The following is a 17,921-nucleotide window of genomic DNA, read 5'->3' on the forward strand; positions in this document are numbered from 1 at the left end:
AATGAACCACTGAAATTGTCCAAACTGTCAACTAAAGAGCATTTTAGTCACCCAAAAGAAATGCGTTTTTTTTTGTTTTTGTTTTTCTTTGTCGCAGTGAACTATACATGGAGCCCAGTGGCATTAACATACCATTCAAATAACGTGCTTCAATGAGCTACGAATGACAATCTAAAAGTTTCCTCTAAATTTGATTTTAATATACTTATTATTTATTGCTTAATTAGCATACAAATTCACTATTGCGGAAAAAAATAAGAATGCTTTATAAGGTATAACTGCCTCTGAATTGTCTAAATAGAGTTCTAAACCAAGTCATTTTATTAAGAATCTGTCTTCTCTTAGTGCAGCTTTGAACCAATTTGTATAGGTTTACACAGGAAATTAACTACTCCCAGTTTTAATATAATTTTGTCTTTCTATCTGATAAAGAGACACTGTATTAACTGCTGGCTTTGTGAGAAACTGTAATCTTCATCAAAAATTGGAATGCATGCTAGTATATAACATAATTAATTTTTCATTCTGCAAATTCTACAGACCACTCAGATTCTGAGATATGTCCTGTTTCTCCTCAAAACACAAATAGACAAACAAATGTCACCAAGGGGGTGACAGCATTCAGGCAGGGAATGCCAAATGAAATAAAAGCCTTCAGAAGGTGACTCCAGTTCTATTGTTACCAAACTGTACAGGCAACTGGGATGGACCCAGGGAAATAATGCATGCAGGTTGGGGGAAAATAGGTCTGTGTAAATAATCCAGCTCTGGGTGGATGAAAATTTTATAGTAGCTGATCACAATCTCATCTTAGCATACATGAAATGAGAGCCTGCAATAGGGGCTGCTGCTGGAATCCAATCTTGCAATGGAAACACTTACTCTGACACTGCACAGCTCATATAGCTCATCACTTAAATATGAACTTGTTCCAGCTGGAGCGCTGAGGACATTTTGCATGAAGCCACATATAGCAGTCTATAATATTTATGAACACAAACTCGTCCAGTAACAGATGCGGATATTTCATGGTTCTATAAAATAAATTCCCTGTACAAAGAAATTCCTGGAACTTTGTTTTATTGGCATTGAGAAAAGAGTAAGGACGTTAAATGGGATGAAGGGAAGATTGTTTTACATTACTTTTAATAGCTCTCTTTAAGTGTAAATCAATGAGGTTGATTGTATGATCATTCAAAGACATTTTTAATGTCACCTTGTATTATTTTTATTTTTAACTGTATTCTCAGGAATTGGCACTGTTCTCAAAATTAATAGGATTTTAAAAATTTCCCTAAAGGATGTTAACATTTGTTTTTCTCAATAAGTTTATATGTGTTTAATGTGAAATTCAATATCCTTCTTCTGGTACAGTATGTAAACATGGCTGAAAATAATATTAATGGCATGTTTTAAAACACCAATTTTCACAGTCCCCTAGAAGCAGGAACAGGGATAGTGTCATTCACCTTTTCATTGACTGAATCCCTTGCATTTGTACAATGCTTTCATATCACAAGTTCTTTATATAAAGCCCATTTAAATATGATCTATTGCTTTTAACCTACGCAAAACTCTATGAGGTAGATATTATTCCCATTTTACAAATGAGGAAACTGAGACTCACAGAGGTTAAACTACTTGTTCAAGGTTAAGTCTCAAACCTTGGCCTTCCCTTTCTAAAATGCATAAAAGGCTAGCGTTAGTTCTGTGCCATTGCATAGGGGATCTTCTGGGCCAGGTACATATCAGTGGTTTTATGACCACACACCCAACAGTAGTTTCTGTGATTGGTGAAGTCTCTATGCTTATTTGTTTTAGGCTTGTTAACTGAAATTCAGTGTAAATCTAAGCGACTGAGAAAAAATGTGAAGCAGCATGCAGATCAGACCATGAATGAAGACAGTGAAGGTCGTGACTTGCGACAAGTGACCTCGACAACAAAGTCATGCAGGGTAATAATATGCAACGGTGTCTGCCAAGACTGGCAGGAACTGAGTTTCTAGGTACATAGTGAGCTGGCCAGGAGGCTTTCAAATTAAAGCCACAGGCACAGCTGAATTTCTAGTCCAATTGTTCATTAAAATGGATTCCTAATACATGCTTTGTTGTAAACGTTCAAATAATAGCAATGCATAAACTAAAAAGTGAAAGTTTTCCTTCTCTCTGACTCCATTCCAGTCCTACTACCTAGTGTTTGCCAGCAGGAATGATTTGGTGTATAAAATGGATTTTTTCCAACTGAGTATTGATGACCATTTTTTCCATCTTTTTGAGAAGAAAGTCTCAAACTGGGAAGAACGTGGTCTCAATAGAGGCTGTGGATTAATCCTTATAAATGAGTAAAACAGGGTGAATACACATATGTGGACCAATAGAGAAAAGTCCTACCCACTGAGGTTACAAATTTCTCAAGAAATCCATTGAGCAACTTAGGACAAAATAGGGGAACAGCATCCAAGGTGTTTAGACAAACACATTGTGATAATGCACAGGACATTTGATGGAATTTTATTTTGCCATTAGCTGAAAAACCAATAAGCTACGATTGTCCAAACCACACCCTTCTCAACATTTATTACATTATTGACAAAGAAAACTTTACCCACATTTAATTTTACAAATACGTATTTTTGTATTTATTTAAGAAGAAGTATTTTATATGAAAGCATTATTTTGCCATAGTGCTTCATCAGTAACACTTTCGTATAAGAAAGCGAAGAGTTGACATAATTATTCACACTCTTCAAAAGATGCTATAGTGGGAGAAAGAGATGTTTGGGGTCTGAATTGTCCAGATTGTTGACTCTCTATTTTAGGGGTTGACAAACTTTTTTTCTTTAAAGGGCTTTGGCCACATGGTATCTACAACAATTACTCAACTCTGCCATTTTAGTGCAAAAGTAGCATAGACAATACATAAACAAATGAGTGTGACTGTGTTCCAATAAAACTTTATAAAATCCAATGGATTTGGTCCATGGGCCACAGTTTGTTGATCCCTCCTCCACATGAATACTCTTAGATGACTTCACCAGGTGGAATTCATGTAGAATACTATACGAATATAGTATTCATAGTAGTCATACTATATGAGAACCTTTCATTAGTTATAATTAAAGCTTGAACTTTCAGTGACCCTCAATATGAATGGGCTCAATAGTCTTCATATCCAGACTACCATTTATTCTTAAGAAATACACAAGTGGAATATTTTGTTATTCATATTTTACAGATAGGAAAATTCAGTGAAATGTGATATGGCCTGCCTGAGGATCCAGAGAAAGAAATTATACACTCTATTAGAACTCATAGTTCCTGCTGTATTTATGGCTTTTTTTTTTATGATTTCTGCCATTAGGTCCCTCCAGATGAATGCACATATAGAAAGAAGGCTTTATACACACCTTCCCTAACACATTTTATTTTCTTGCCAGTGTAGGAGAAAACTGAACTCACCCCAGATCAACAGACTCTTCTACGTTTTATTATGGATTCATATAGCAAACAGAGGATGCCTCAGGAAATAACAAATAAAATTGTATGTATAAAATCTGAAAATATGTGGGTTTAAAGTTAATATTTTCTGGAGTTTTTATTGCCTTGGAGGTATAATTTATATGTGAATATGTTACTTTGAAATGATTAGAGCTGAGAATTCAAGTTAGACTTTTAAACTCTTAGCAACATTAAACAATTCAAGAGTATGAAGTCTCCCACCTATCTTGATAATGGTAATTGCCCTCCAAAGATCTGAGAAATAGTAAGATGGGTTTTCAAATTTTATCATCTAAACCTAGTTTTTCTTTAGTCTAATGGTTTTATATTATCATTTTCTTATCTACTTATTAATCATTTGTTTTTTTTCTTAAAATTTAGTTAAAAGAAGAATTCAGTGCAGAAGAAAATTTTCTCATTTTGACGGAAATGGCAACCAATCATGTACAGGTTCTTGTAGAATTCACAAAAAAGCTACCAGGTATTTTTTAGATAATCAAAGTTAATATTTATTGAGAGGAATATGTGCCCACAGATTAGATTACCTATTTTACATACGGCGTTTTAATTTTCAAAACATTCCTGTGAGATCAGCTCTATTTTCAGTATTACTTTGCCAAGTATTTTCACATGTACTTATTTCGCTGCTATTCTCTACAATAGTCTTGTGACATTGAGAAAGGCAGGTCTGTTCTTTGTAAAATGAAAATCATTTAATATCTGATTTAAATTAACTGTCGAACTACTATAGACATAAGATGTTAGAACTAGAAAGGATATTTAAAATAAGGTATAATAATTCTTTCAAATCAATAGATTAAAAATGGAAACTTTGCAAAGTTGTCATTCACCCATTTACTCCTTCAATAAGCAGTTGTTGATACCTACTCTATACTAAGTGCCTGGCTATTACCTTCAGGGAGAGTGATCAAAGGTGATAATAATAATAATAATTACACATACATACACATACACATGAAGTGCTATTTGAATACAGAGGAACTGGTTGCTAATTGTGTCTAGGAAAGATGGAGAGACTTCAGGGAGGATCATATTTGAGTTGAGTCTAAAAGAAAAAGAAGTTTTCCAGTTGGCGTGGAGAAGCAGCAGCATTCCAAGTTGAGAGATCTGCTTGTTTTTTTTGTTTTTGTTTTGTTTTGTTTGAGATGGAGTCTCGCTCTGTTGCCCAGGCTGGAGTGCAATGACATGATCTTGGCTCACTGCAACCTTTGCTTCCCGAGTTCAAGCAATTCTCCTGCCTCAGTCTCCTGAGTAGCTGGGACTACAGGCACACGCCACCATGCCCAGCTAATTTTTGTATTTTTAGTAGAGATGGGGTTTCACCATATCGGACAGGCTGGATTCAAACTCCTGACCTCAAGTGACCTGCCCGACTTGGCCAAAGTGCTGGGATTACAGGCGCAAGCCACCATGTCTGGCCGAGAGATCTGCTTGTTATAAGGCACTGAGGCGTGAACAAGAATAGGATTATTCAAGATAGGAGAGAAAATTCAGTGTGGTTATAGCATAGTGTCTGTGGTGGGCTCCTAGGTTAGACAATAAGGTAAGTTGGTACCAGACTGATGAAGGCCTAACTAAGGAATTTAATCTGTGTCCCCTGGACAGCAAAGAGATTTTGGTGGTTTTTGTAACAGAGGGAAATGATGAAGTTTTTGTTATACAGAAATGACTTAATCAGGTTCATGTAAGATGAATTTGAATGGAAAGGGCCTGGGGGCAGGGAAGATCAAGTAGTATGCCACTGCACAAGTCCAGGCAACAGGGCTTGAAATAAAGCAATAGCAGTGGGGAAGAGAAGAAGAAACAAAAAAAGAGAGATTCAAAAACTGATAGGGCTTGAGAAACAGTTGTATGTGTAAGGTGAGGGAGAGGGACTTACTTATCCACACTCATTCTGATGGTGCCAGTATAGAAACTAGAATGTGGGAGTCTTCTTATATCCCAGCCTCAAATTCTTTTTGCCACATTATTAATGCTATCTAAGCTAATGGGTTTTAGTTGTTTCAGTGTTTATTAAAATATTGGTGTATTGAAATCCCATAGTCTAGAAGAGTATAATAAATACCTTGTATAGCAGCATAATACTATAATATTAAATTATAGAAGATAACTTCTGACATAGGATTTTAATTAAACATGTTAATTTGCCTTCTTTTTGCCAGCATTATGCTATTATTTTATTAAATGTGTCACGGATAGACATAAGCCTACATAAAACTCATAAAGTGTGAGGAGAAATTTCTCACTATCATTGAAACACTAATATGCTCTCATTTCTTTATTAACAATGAAAGAGGAACTTAATTTACTATATGCTAATTAAACCAAAGGCAATCTCAATAAAAAACTGGATTACATGAGAGTAAAAACTGTGGGGGAAAGAACTGGAAAAGGGAGATGTTTTTGGTTATTTATGGGAAGAGATTTTTTAAGTTCAAATGGTCAGTTGGTTTTGAATCAAGAAATAATTGAAGACAAATAAAAACCTTATTCATAAGAAGGTAGCTTATCTGAAAGCAATAGCAATATCTTGACATCTCTTAATTCCCAGTGCCTAGCCTAGTTCCTGAGGGAGCGAGTACAATTAGCGTGTGTTCAATGAGTAAAGCAGAAGGAAAAAAAATTTAAAATATGGAAGGAAATAAAAGGCAAAAACCCTTGAGAAGGAAAAAAATTGACAATAATGACAGAGATAGCATTATTACACGTAGTAGCAATAGGGATATAATACCAGTACTGAAGGGATATTTTGTGAAAAACTGAATTGAATCATTCCATTCAGTATTCATTGAGCACAACCTATGCCAGGCACTGTCCAAGGTGATGGAGTCCCTGAGGGCAATAAGACACGGCCCCTTTCCTCAAAGAAGCTCTTAGATTCTCTAGGATGGTGGCTCAATCTTTAGCGTTGCTCTCTTGTCTATACTCCCTTTGCTATTTAGTTCTTCCTAAGCCATTTAGGCCCTGATGGTGTTATCTCTATTCATGTGAGTGTATGTGCCAGCATGCACATGAGCTTGTGTTTTGTTTCCCATTCATTCATTCAATCTGTCAATTATCCAACAAATAATTCTTAGGTACCTATTATGTGCCAGGAACTGGGGATACAAAAGTAAACAAAAACAAGGCCTCTGCCCCCAAGAAATGTACACTCCAGTAGAGGTGGCAGATAATTAACAAATAAGCAAATAAATCTATAATATCATGTCGGGTGGTGATAAGTTCTATAAACTAAAATAAAGCAGGTAGAGACCAGTAGTGGTGCGGAGTGTATTTTAGATTGGGGAATGCTGGAGCAGAGGCTTGATTGCAGGAAGGAGCAGGGCATGGGGCATGGGGATATCTGGGAAGAACATTCATCTCTGAGGCAAAAAGAGGCTTGTGTGCTCACAGCAGGGCCAAGGGGTCAGTGTGGCTGGAACACAAAGAGTAGGGGCAATGAGGAGTAGAAAATGAGTTCAGAGAAGCTGTTGGGACTGTACCATGTAAGCCTGGAGAACGACTTTGAATTTTCCAGGTAGTGTTATATTCCATCAGGTTGGCAATTCTTACCATATTTTTCTGATTTTCCCCCACCCTGTGTGTTGCAGTACTGAGTTCAGAGCAGATACATCAACATAACTTTAGTTGGCTGTTTTTGGGAAATACTACCCATTCTTTAGCTTGACTAAAGACTCATGAGTTAGCCAAATATTCTGGGTGCATATAAAGTTTTTTTCTGGCTTGTAGATGCTTCCAATATGCAAAGTTGACCCCGTCACATCAGGTGTGACTAACATAATGGCTCAAAGAAAATCTGCCTGTGTCTAGTTTCTGAGGGTTTCTTCATCTGAATCAGTGTATCTATGCCATAATATACGTATCTGCTTGGACTTGACATCTCCCTTTGCCCAGCTTGTTTAATAAATTCTGCTCAATGAAGATAAGAGCCTCTATTTTATTGGCAAGTACAAATGGACTCAACTAGACTACCCAATTGTAAAACAACTACAAAATCACTTGATGAAAATGTTTTATCAATGGCAATGATGGTGATCATGAAACATTGTTACTCCTTGATACCAATTTGATTATCATCATTACCTAGGATTTCAAACTTTGGACCATGAAGACCAGATTGCTTTGCTGAAAGGGTCTGCGGTTGAAGCTATGTTCCTTCGTTCAGCTGAGATTTTCAATAAGAAACTTCCGTCTGGGCATTCTGACCTATTGGAAGAAAGAATTCGAAATAGTGGTAAGTGATTTGGCTAATGGTAAAAGAGTTTGTTTCTATGAGTAAAATTGGTGTGCTCCATGAAGGCGGGGCTCTTGCCAATCTTATGCAATGTTATATGCCTGTTGTGCCTAGCATGAAGAATGGCTCTAAAAAGATATGTGTTAAATCGATAAGACTTCTAGAGTCCTGGTTCAAATATCTCTATTGTAATAGCAAAGTAGCAAAACTACCCCTTTACTGCACTAAGATGAAGAGCCAAAGGAAGACTTTATACTATGCAGCCATAAAAAATGATGAGTTCATGTCCTTTGTAGGGACATGGATGAAATTGGAAATCATTATTCTCAGTAAACTATCGCAAGGACAAAAAACCAAACACCGCATATTCTCACTCATAGATGGGAATTGAACAATGAGAACACATGGACACAGGAAGGGGAACATCACACTCTGGGGACTGTTGTGGGGTGGGGGAGGGGGGAGGGATAGCATTAGGAAATATACCTAATGCCAAATGGCGAGTTAATGGGTGCAGCACACCAGCATGGCACATGTATACATATGTAACTAACCTGCACATTGTGCACATGTACCCTAAAACTTAAAGTATAATAATAATAAAAAATAAATAAATAAATAAAATAAAAATAAAAAAAAGATTGGAAAATTCATCTGATTTTTAAAAACTAGCACAAAGGAGCTAGGATTCTTCAGCCAAGAAAAAGATTATTTATTTAAAATCTTCTGGTATGTAAGACTAAGTATCCAGCTATCATATATCTGTATCAAAATAAAATAAGAAGACATTTTAATAGCAACATTTATAAGTCATTTACTAGGTCTCAGACACTTTTTCTTTCTTTCTTTCTTTCTTTTTTTTTTTAGACAGAGTCTTGCTCTTTGCCCAGGCTGGAGTGTAGTGGTGTGATCTCGGCTCACTGCAGCCTCTGTTTCCCAGGTTCAAGCAATTCTTGTGCCTCAGCCTCCTGAGTAGCCACGATTATAGACATGTACCACCACACCCAGCTAATTTTGGTATTTTTAGTAGAGACAGGGTTTCTCCATGTTTCCCAAGCTGGTCTCAAACTCTTGGTCTCAAGCGATCAGCCTGACTTGGCCTTCGAAAGTGCTGAGATTACAGGTGTGAACCACCATGCCCGACCAAAGTTAACTTTTATTTTTTGAGACAGAATCTTGCTCTGTTGCTTAGGCTAGAGTGCAGTGGCGTGATCTTGGCTCAGCAGTTTCCCCTTCCTGGGTTCAAGTGATTTTTTTTTGTGCTTCAGCTTCCCAAGTAGCTGGGACTACAGGCGCATGCCATCCCACCCAGCTAATTTTTGTATTTTTAGTAGAGACAGGGTTTCACCATGTTGGCCAGGCTGGTCTTGGACTCCTGGCCTCAAGTGATCCACCTACCTCAGCCTCCCAAAGTGCTAGCATTAAAGACATAAGCCACTACACCCAGCCAGTTTCAGACACTTTTCTAAATATATGATTTCATCTAATCTTCTCAAGTATTCTATGAATAATTGCTATTATCATTCCCATTTTGCAGATGAAAAGCTGAGACAGAGAAAGGTTAAATAACTTTCCCAATGACAGAGAGGAAGTCTGACTTCAGAAGCTTTGTGTCAGCTGAGTGCAGTGGCTCACGCCTATAATCCCAGAACTTTGGGAGGCAGAAGGGGGTGGATCACTTGAGATCAGGAGTTCAAGACCAGCCTGGCCAACATAGTGAAACTCCATCTCTACTAAAAATACAAAAAATTAGCTGGGCATGGTAGTACGTGCCTATAATTCCAGTTACTCAGGAGGCTGAGGCAGGAGAATTGCTTGAACCCGGGAGATAGAGGTTGCAGTGAGTCAAGATCGTGCCACCACACTCCAGCCTGGGCAACAGAGTGAGACTCGGTCTTAAAAAAAAAAGAGGCTTTGTGCGTTTTTAACCACTATGCTATACTACCTCTCAAAAGACGAGATAATAGCACAAGTTACTCAGTGTTTAACTTATTGTGGAATAACATTGTGACAGGGAAGCCCAAGAGACATTGAGATGAATTACCAGGAATTCTGTGCAATTTATCTTAGGAGATCCTTAAGATAGGATGAGTTCTTATTTTCCCGAGAGATTTCATATATGGGTTGGGAGTGGGGAATGAATGAGATGACTTCTCAGGATGTTTTCTTTCTAAAGTCTTATCATTAACCAAAGCAAATTTAAAGACTTTTAAAACCAATATTTTAAGATAGAGATTAGAGGGAAAGTTTTCAGGTAGTTCTGCATCTGTGATAGAAGTGAAATAATTTTTTAAATGGAAAATTATTTTTAAAGGCAGTCCTTCCATAGTCATTATGTTATTTCCTAGTTAAAAACAAAAAGCATAATTAGCATCATTGGTAGATTTAAAAACCACACACTTTAAAAAGATGCATTATTCTTAATATATTCATTAATTTACTAGTCTAACAAATATTTAAGGGCAAGGTACTGTGGTGGCAGTGAAGAGAGAAATCAAGCATATTCTTTCCCCTAAGAAGCTTACAGTCTAATGGGAAGAGATTAACTGTCCATGATTATGATAAAATATGGAAGAGAAAAATGAGAGATGATGACTCCTAGTTGAGAGAGCTCCGAAAAAGTTTTATTGGCATTTGAGCTGGGACTTGAATGAGATTTGATTTGAATACCCAGGGTGCAAGAGAGAAGGACCAGCAGGGGCAAAGAGAAAGAGGCAAGAAAGCTCAGGGAATGCACACAAAGAAGGGTGAGTAGCTGAGCTGACTGAATTAAGGGTTACATTAAAGGGAAATGGAAAGGAGTAAAAGACAGAATCAGATTATTGAGGGCCTTGGATGCTGGGTTAATTATTTTGTTATTTCCCAAGTAATAGGAGACATGGAAGATTTTTGAGCAGAGGAGGGAAAATGTCAAAATCAAGCTTTACAAATTTTCTAGCAGTGTTAGGGTAAGCCAGGACAGAAGTCACCTCTTAGGAGGCAAGAAGTCTCAAAGATGTGACGCTTGCTACCAGGAGAAATGGAGAGAAGAGAAAGGATCTGGGAGATATATCTTTGTAGCTTATCAACTTTCAAAAGACATTATGTTGTCAAGAAATATGGATTTTGGTTCTGGGCAGATTGTGTGTGTGTATGTGTGTGTGTGTGTGTGTGTGTGTGTATGTCCAGGTTAAGGGGAAAAGGTTGAATCAGGTAACCTCCAAGGCACCATTCAGTTCTACAAGTCTTACTGCTTTTCTTCTCTTAACTAATTCAATTTTCCTGATGGGTGTTTTAGCTAGTCACTACGCCAGCTACTGAATTATCCTGATTTGAAAGCCACAATCAATAATTGACAGTTTAACTTAGGAAAGAATTAAAGGACAGGCTGAATTTTCACATGTATGGATATAATTGTTGTTTTAGACTATTGAACATACACTGGTGGTTCTCTCTTTATGCAGACAATTATAGTGGCTTCAACCTGTGATGGGCAAGGCCTCAGCAGCTTAGCTTTGTCATTTATTTGATTCTGGCTTCCATAGACTGTGGTGGTGCTCCCTTTAACAGAATCCCAGTTGGCTGGTTGCGGTGGCTCACACCTGTAATCCCAGCACTTTGGGAGGCCAAGGCGGGCAGATCACAAGGTCAGGAGATCGAGACCATCCTGGTAACATGGTGAAACCCCATCTCTCCTAAAAATACAAAAAATTAGTCAGGCATGGTGGAGGGTGCCTGTAGTCCCAGCTACTCGGGAGGCTGAGGCAGGAGAATGGTGTGAACCCGAGAGGTGGAGCTTACAGTAAGCTGAGATCGCGCCACTGCTCTCCAGCCTGGGGGGACACAGCGAGACTCCGTCTAAAAAAAAAAAAAAATCCATCAGTCAAATCTAATTCTTACAAAACTAATAAAATAAAAAGGAATGATGACTCATGACAAAATTTATTCATTTTACTGACAGATCTCTACTCTAGCGAATGTATGTTTGGTTTATTCATCAAGAGACAGTGGTGATTAAGGATATGACTGTGGAATCTGGATTGAATATGGGCTCCACTACTTATTAGCTGCATGTCCCGTTTTTTTTAAAGCTGTTGAAACAGACCTCATAACCAATTTGATCTCTTTGAAATCATGTTTAACTTTAATATTTATTCTGCAGTCTTGCCTGAAGTTTGATAATAAAAACTTAATAAGACGGGTTTTCTTCTTTTTGAGTCAGTATTTTATCCCAAGCACCTAGCACATGCCTGGCTTGGATTGGGTGCTCAAAAAAATTCTGTGGAACAAATGAAAAAAATGAATGAAGGTTTGTCCGGAGCTATAAAACTGGTCTGTTTATTTACTTTTCAGATGGTTGTTTCCCTGAATATCAGAGTTGTTAATGTCCAAAGCTGACAAGTAACCAACAAAAAGTTGGTTAAACATTCTTCTAGACATTGCCTATAGTAGTTAATTTGGGGAACAGATATCTCTTTTGCATTTGAGTGTAAGAAAAGGAAAAAGACAGTTTGGATATGGAAGTTCTGTTGTGTTCTCTCTCCGCCTCCTCCTCAAAGATGAGTCATTTAAAGTTGATTCAGGTGCCAGACAATGAAAAAGAGGGGTACAATGTCTGCCATATGAATTGAAATGTTTTGATGAGAGGGCATCTGCAGGAGAATTATCCAGTGGTTGTTCTATCTTTCTTTCTCTGTCTCTTTTTCTCTCCTGGATGCTCAGCTTCCTTTAAAAAAAAAAAATCTTTGCCTGGCTCCATCAGATCTTCTGGGTCCTGAGCCAAGTCAGATTGCTGCCATTTCCATGATGAGCACTGGGTTAGTACCAGATTCCTTCCCCAGCCTGGCTGAGGTGGGGAAAATCCCTTCCACCGTGGTTCAGCTAAAAGGGGAAAAATAGTCTTCCAAAAAACTTTACAAGGCTACTAAGAGGAAAATTATGTTTATAGAAAGGCATATATAAGGCTGATCATGCTGGCTCACACCTATAATCCCAGCACTTTGGAGGCCAAGGCAGGAAGATTGCTTGAGCCCAGGAATTTGAGACCAGCCTGGGCCACAGAGCGAGACCCCATCTTTACAAAAAAGTTAAAAAAATTAGCTGGGCATGGTGGCATGGGTCTGTAATCCCAGCTAGCTGAGAGGCTGAGGTGGGAGGGTCTCTAGAGCCCAAGAGGTGGAGGTTGCAGTGAGCTGAGATTGTGCCACTGTACTCCAGCCTGGGTGACAGAGTGAGACCTTATCTCAAAAACAACAAAAAAAAAAAACAAAAAAAAAACAGGGGGCATATATGCGTAATGTCTGGATCTATTAATTATAGCACCAGAAAGATAATTATTCAGCACCACTGTGTGTCAGGCTGTATTCTCAGTGTTTGTGTGAGCTTTGGGTCCTACAAGAAGCAGATATCAACATGGGACTAAATGTGTCAGAAGTTAATTGGGGGAAATGCCTCTGAAGAATAAAGGAGGAGGAAGCAGGTGGAGTCCAGGAGACTCTACACCATTATGCTGATCTGACACCTGTGAAAGGGGAGCAGGAAGGCATGATTGGGCATGAAGAGCATCAGATCACAGCACAGTCCTGAGAAAGTTTCAGCTAGGCCATTGGAGAGACACCTAGTCCGAGCTGCCCACTGAATGGACCAGCACTAACACACCCACTAGGCTCATTCACCAGTTGAGGCAAGACTGGTGAAAGTGTGTCCTCAGCACTCACAGGGCAGCAGCTGGAGGCTATCAGCCAGCCATACTCCCTACTGTGGGCTGTCTTTAAGGGTGATCTGAGTGGGTCATCTCCATGGCTAACATTTTGCTTCACAAAAAATATTGTTTGCTCTTTGTAGCACTTTGAGGTAGATATTATCAATTCTATGCCAGATCTAGACCCTGTTAATCCCAATAACAAAATATCCATCCCAAGTATCTGTTCCCTCTGATATTACCCTCTAACTTTCCAGCTTGCCACCTTCTAGTACCCTGACTCTAGGGATTCTTTGTTCCAAAACAACGTCCATTGCCAGGTGCGGTGGCTCATGCTTGTAATCCCAGCACTTTGGGAGGCTGAGGTGGGTGGATCACGAGGTCAGGAGTTCGAGACCAGCTTGGCCAACATAGTGAAACCCTGTCTCTATTAAAAATACAAAAAATTAGCCCAGCGTGGTGGCAGGTACCTGTAATCCTAGCTACTTGGGAGGCTGAGGGAGGAGAATTGCTCGAACCCAGGAGGTAGAGGCAGCAGTAAGCCGAGATCACGCCACTGCACTCCAGCCTGGGTGACAGAGTGAGACTCTGTCTCAAAAAACAAACAAACAAACAAAAAACAAAAATCCATTTGTTGACCCTCCATCCACTAACCCTCCAGCCATTGACTCTACTCCCTTTTGCCTGACCACACTTTCCTCAGTACTTGGCTTAGGGTTCATGGTTCATCAATATGATCATTTCCTTGGATCATTCACCAGATATTCTCAACTCTTTGTCTTTCTTTCACCTAAGAAAACCCTCTGCCTGACTGAGTACGACTCTTAACCTACTCTGTGCTTGAGCCTGAGAACTGAAACAGTATGACTGGCTTACCCAAAGTTAGTGATCAAACACTTCAGGTGGACCTCAGTACTTTCCATGTATCCCTTTTCCCTAGCCAATTCACTCTTATTCTTATGGAAAATTGTCTTGTACCTTCTCTCTCTTCACATTTCCAACATCTCTTCCCACTCATTCTCAACTATAACTTTGTTGAGAAAAGGTATCTTTCAAGAGCATGCCATAGGAGTTGGAGCTCAAGGATATGTGGTGAAACCCCAGCTTCAAGGAAATGCGATCAGGCTTAGAGAAAGATGAACTCCCCAAGCTTAGTCAATATGTCAAGACAGAGATTGTCACAAGAAACAAAGCTGGAGCCAAGTTCCTAGAATTAGATGCGCACAGAGCTCCCCAGGGTTTTCGGAGAGTTGACTTCATCCACATGATCCACTATGGCTCCCTACCATTTTGGTAACATTCCAGCAAGTGGGGAGGGCAAAGGGGAAAAAGAGTGGCACACCCTCTCTTTAAAGGAATAATCCTGAAGTGGTATGCACAACTTCACAGAGTTCCCCAGAGTTTTCTGAGTCTGGGCCAGAATTGAAACCTGTTGAGGCAAGTGATGTGGTTCTAGCCACGAAGACACAAAAGCTTCAAAAACCAAAGTCAGGCAGTTACACCTTGGGGTTCCCATGATTTCTGGCTACCACATATTGCTGGAGCCTCTCTGCCACAAATCAGCCACCTCCAACAGAAACAATTGTCTTATTCCTCTTTCTGTTTCATTTATTTATTTATTTTGAGACAGAGTCTCACTCTGTCGCCCAGGCTGGAGTGCAGTGACCGTGATCTTGGCTCACTGCAACCTCCACCTCCTGGGTTCAAGCGATTCTCCTGCCTCAGCCTCCCAAGTAGCTGGGACTACAGGGGCGTGCCCCCATGCTTGGCTAATTTTTTGTATTTTTAGTAGAGATGGGGTTTTACCATGTTAGCCAGGATGGTCTCGATCTCCTGACCTCATGATTCGCCCGCCTTGGCCTCCCAAAGTGCTGGGATTACAGGCGTGAGCCACCGCACCTGGCCCTGTTCCTTTTTTTATTATATTAAGCACTTTATAAACACTTGTTTTTTGCCTGAAGAATACTTATGGGCCGAGCGCGGTGGCTCACACCTGTAATCCCAGCCCTTTGGGAGGCCGAGGCAGGTGGATCACGAGGTCAGGAGATTGAGACCATCCTGGCTAACACGGTGAAATCCCGTCTCTACTAAAAATATAAAAAATTAGCCGGGCATGGTGGCATGCACCTGTAGTCCCAGCTAGTCGGGAGGCTGAGGCTGGAGAATTGCTTGAACCCAGAAGGCGGAGGTTTCAGTGAGCCAAGATTGCACCACTGCACTCCAGCCTGGGCAACAGAGCAAGACTCCATCTCAATTAAAAAAAAAAAAAAGAATACCTCTGATGATCAGTTGTAGAGTAGAGATGATTTGCATCCCCTAAACCTTCAGAACAGGCAAGCCTTTCTGACTCATATCATCTCTCATCAGAATATCTCCTCATATTTCTCAGGGTGGTGGCTCATTAGCCCCCCTCCTCTCACTTGATGAGACACTTAGTCAGCTTTGAATCTTATCATTTTCATTTGACTCTGCCTGTAGGGCAACTATCCAGTAGCAATGGAAGATCATTTCCATTAGGACGTGTATTTGTTTATTTGTTTACTTTTTTTTTAACAAGCTTTTATTGAGTACTTCTATGGGATAAGTACACTGGTGGTACAAAGATGAATAAGATAAAGTCATAATCCTCAAGTACTTCATCTTCTAGGAGAAATATATATGAAAAGAATTAATCACAATAGATTTCATGCATAATTTAAGTTAGAGGTTTGGCTGCTGTAACAGAGACAAAAAATAAAGAGTGCTTAAACAAGATGGAAATGTATTTCTATCTTATAATAGTCTGGGCATGAGGAGAATGGGACTGATAGAGAATCTTCATAGTGTCCCTCTGTGTCATAGTTCTATCCATACAGATGGATGTCATGCTCATCCATCCACAGAGAGTTGACTTCCTCCTCATGGTCCAGTATGGCTCCCCATCATTTTGGTAAAAACACATTCCAGGCCGGGCACGGTGGCTCATGCCTGTAATCCCAGCACTTTGGGAGGCCAAGGTGGGCGAATCACAAGATCATGAGATTGAGACCATCCTGGCTAACACAGCGAAACCCCATCCCTACTAAAAATACAAAAAATTAGCCGGGCATGGTGGCATGTGCCTGTAGTCCCAGGTACTCCAAAGGCTGAGGCAGGAGAATTGCTTGAACCTGGGAGGCAGAGGTTGTAATGAGCAGAGATAGTGCCACTGCACTCCAGCCTGGGCAACAGAGTGAGACTCCGTCTCAAAAACAAGCAAACAAACAAAAACACATTCCAGCAAGTAGGGAGGGCAAAGGGGAAAAAGAATGGCTCACCCTCCCTGTAAGTGAATAATCCTTAAGTGTTACATATAACTTCTACTGGCATTCCATTGGCAAGAACTTAACTTCTTCATCACACCTTGAGACAAGAGACCTGTAAAGAGAACTACTAATGCAATAACTAGGTGAGAAATGATGAGGGTCTTGTTGGTTAGAATACATATAATCAAAAAGAAAAAAATCTTCCATGTAATTTCATAAGTTTCAGAATTTGTGATACCTCAAGTTTCAGAAAAGCTCAAGAATGAAGTTTTCCAGAATATGATCTGTGTAAATAAATATGCATGTTTCTAGTTTATAATAAGCTACTTTCTCCAAATATCAACCATATATTGTGACAATAAAAACCATCCAAACTCACATGGTGCTGCATATTTTATTATCTATAATGTTTTCATTTATTAATATTTATGAATTTCCTTCTCCCAGTGGGTTTTCAGAACATTGCCTCTTCCACACAACACATAAAAACCTGATCTTGCAAGATGACCTTTCAGACTAACTTTTTATTCTTATGCTAATACAATTCATTCTTATTTCTATTGTACATTTAATTCCAGAGTAACATAATGCTCAAAGTTACTCTGTTTATGCCTGTGCAACTCTTTAAATAATATGATGTGAAATTTCTTTTCTTGTTCTTCAAATTCGTACTCTTTTGTTTGCTATTATTAAATCCCAATCACATACACAAAGATAACTGTCTCTGAGATGCTTTTAATGAGAATTAGAGTATTTATGTTAATTGAGGCTTTAGAACTTATATCTGATATAATTTGTGCTTGAGTTGTTTCTATACAATTCTAGTGCGTCATTGATTTTATTCCTAATGTACCATTACTTACAAACTAGGGGTTTAAGTTGGAATTGTCAATAAAAATAGGAATAGTCATAGTATATAAAATATTATAGACTGAAATAGGTTTGCTAACACTGAATGAGTTTATATTTTGTTTTGTTTTGATTTTTTTTGAGACAAAGTTTCATTCTTATCGCCCAGGCTAGAGTGCATTGGCACGATCTGGGCTTACTGCAACCTCCGCCTCCTGGGTTCAGGCAATTCTCCAGCCTCAGCCTCCTGAGAAGCTGGGATTACAGGCGACGGCCAACATGTCCGGTTAATTTTTTGTGTTTTTAGTAGAGATGGAGTTTCACCATGTTGGCCAGGCTGGTCTTAAACTCCTAA

At 39.1% G+C, this 17,921-nt stretch overlaps 1 protein-coding gene across 2 annotated transcripts in view; it reads left to right on the top strand.

Moving 5' to 3' along the window:
* Positions 1-17,921, top strand: part of NR1H4 (nuclear receptor subfamily 1 group H member 4) — a 69,837-nt gene that overhangs the window by 39,446 nt on the left and 12,470 nt on the right. For both annotated transcript variants that reach the window (XM_024256807.2, XM_024256806.2), the window contains exons 4-7: positions 1,822-1,955; positions 3,443-3,541; positions 3,880-3,979; positions 7,607-7,753. In XM_024256807.2, coding sequence (XP_024112575.1) covers positions 1,822-1,955; positions 3,443-3,541; positions 3,880-3,979; positions 7,607-7,753 — 480 coding nt within the window. The remainder of the gene's footprint in view (positions 1-1,821; positions 1,956-3,442; positions 3,542-3,879; positions 3,980-7,606; positions 7,754-17,921) is intronic.

Source organism: Pongo abelii, chromosome 10 (genome assembly GCF_028885655.2).
Source record: "Pongo abelii isolate AG06213 chromosome 10, NHGRI_mPonAbe1-v2.0_pri, whole genome shotgun sequence".
In the NCBI taxonomy this organism is placed as follows: Eukaryota; Metazoa; Chordata; class Mammalia; order Primates; family Hominidae; genus Pongo; species Pongo abelii.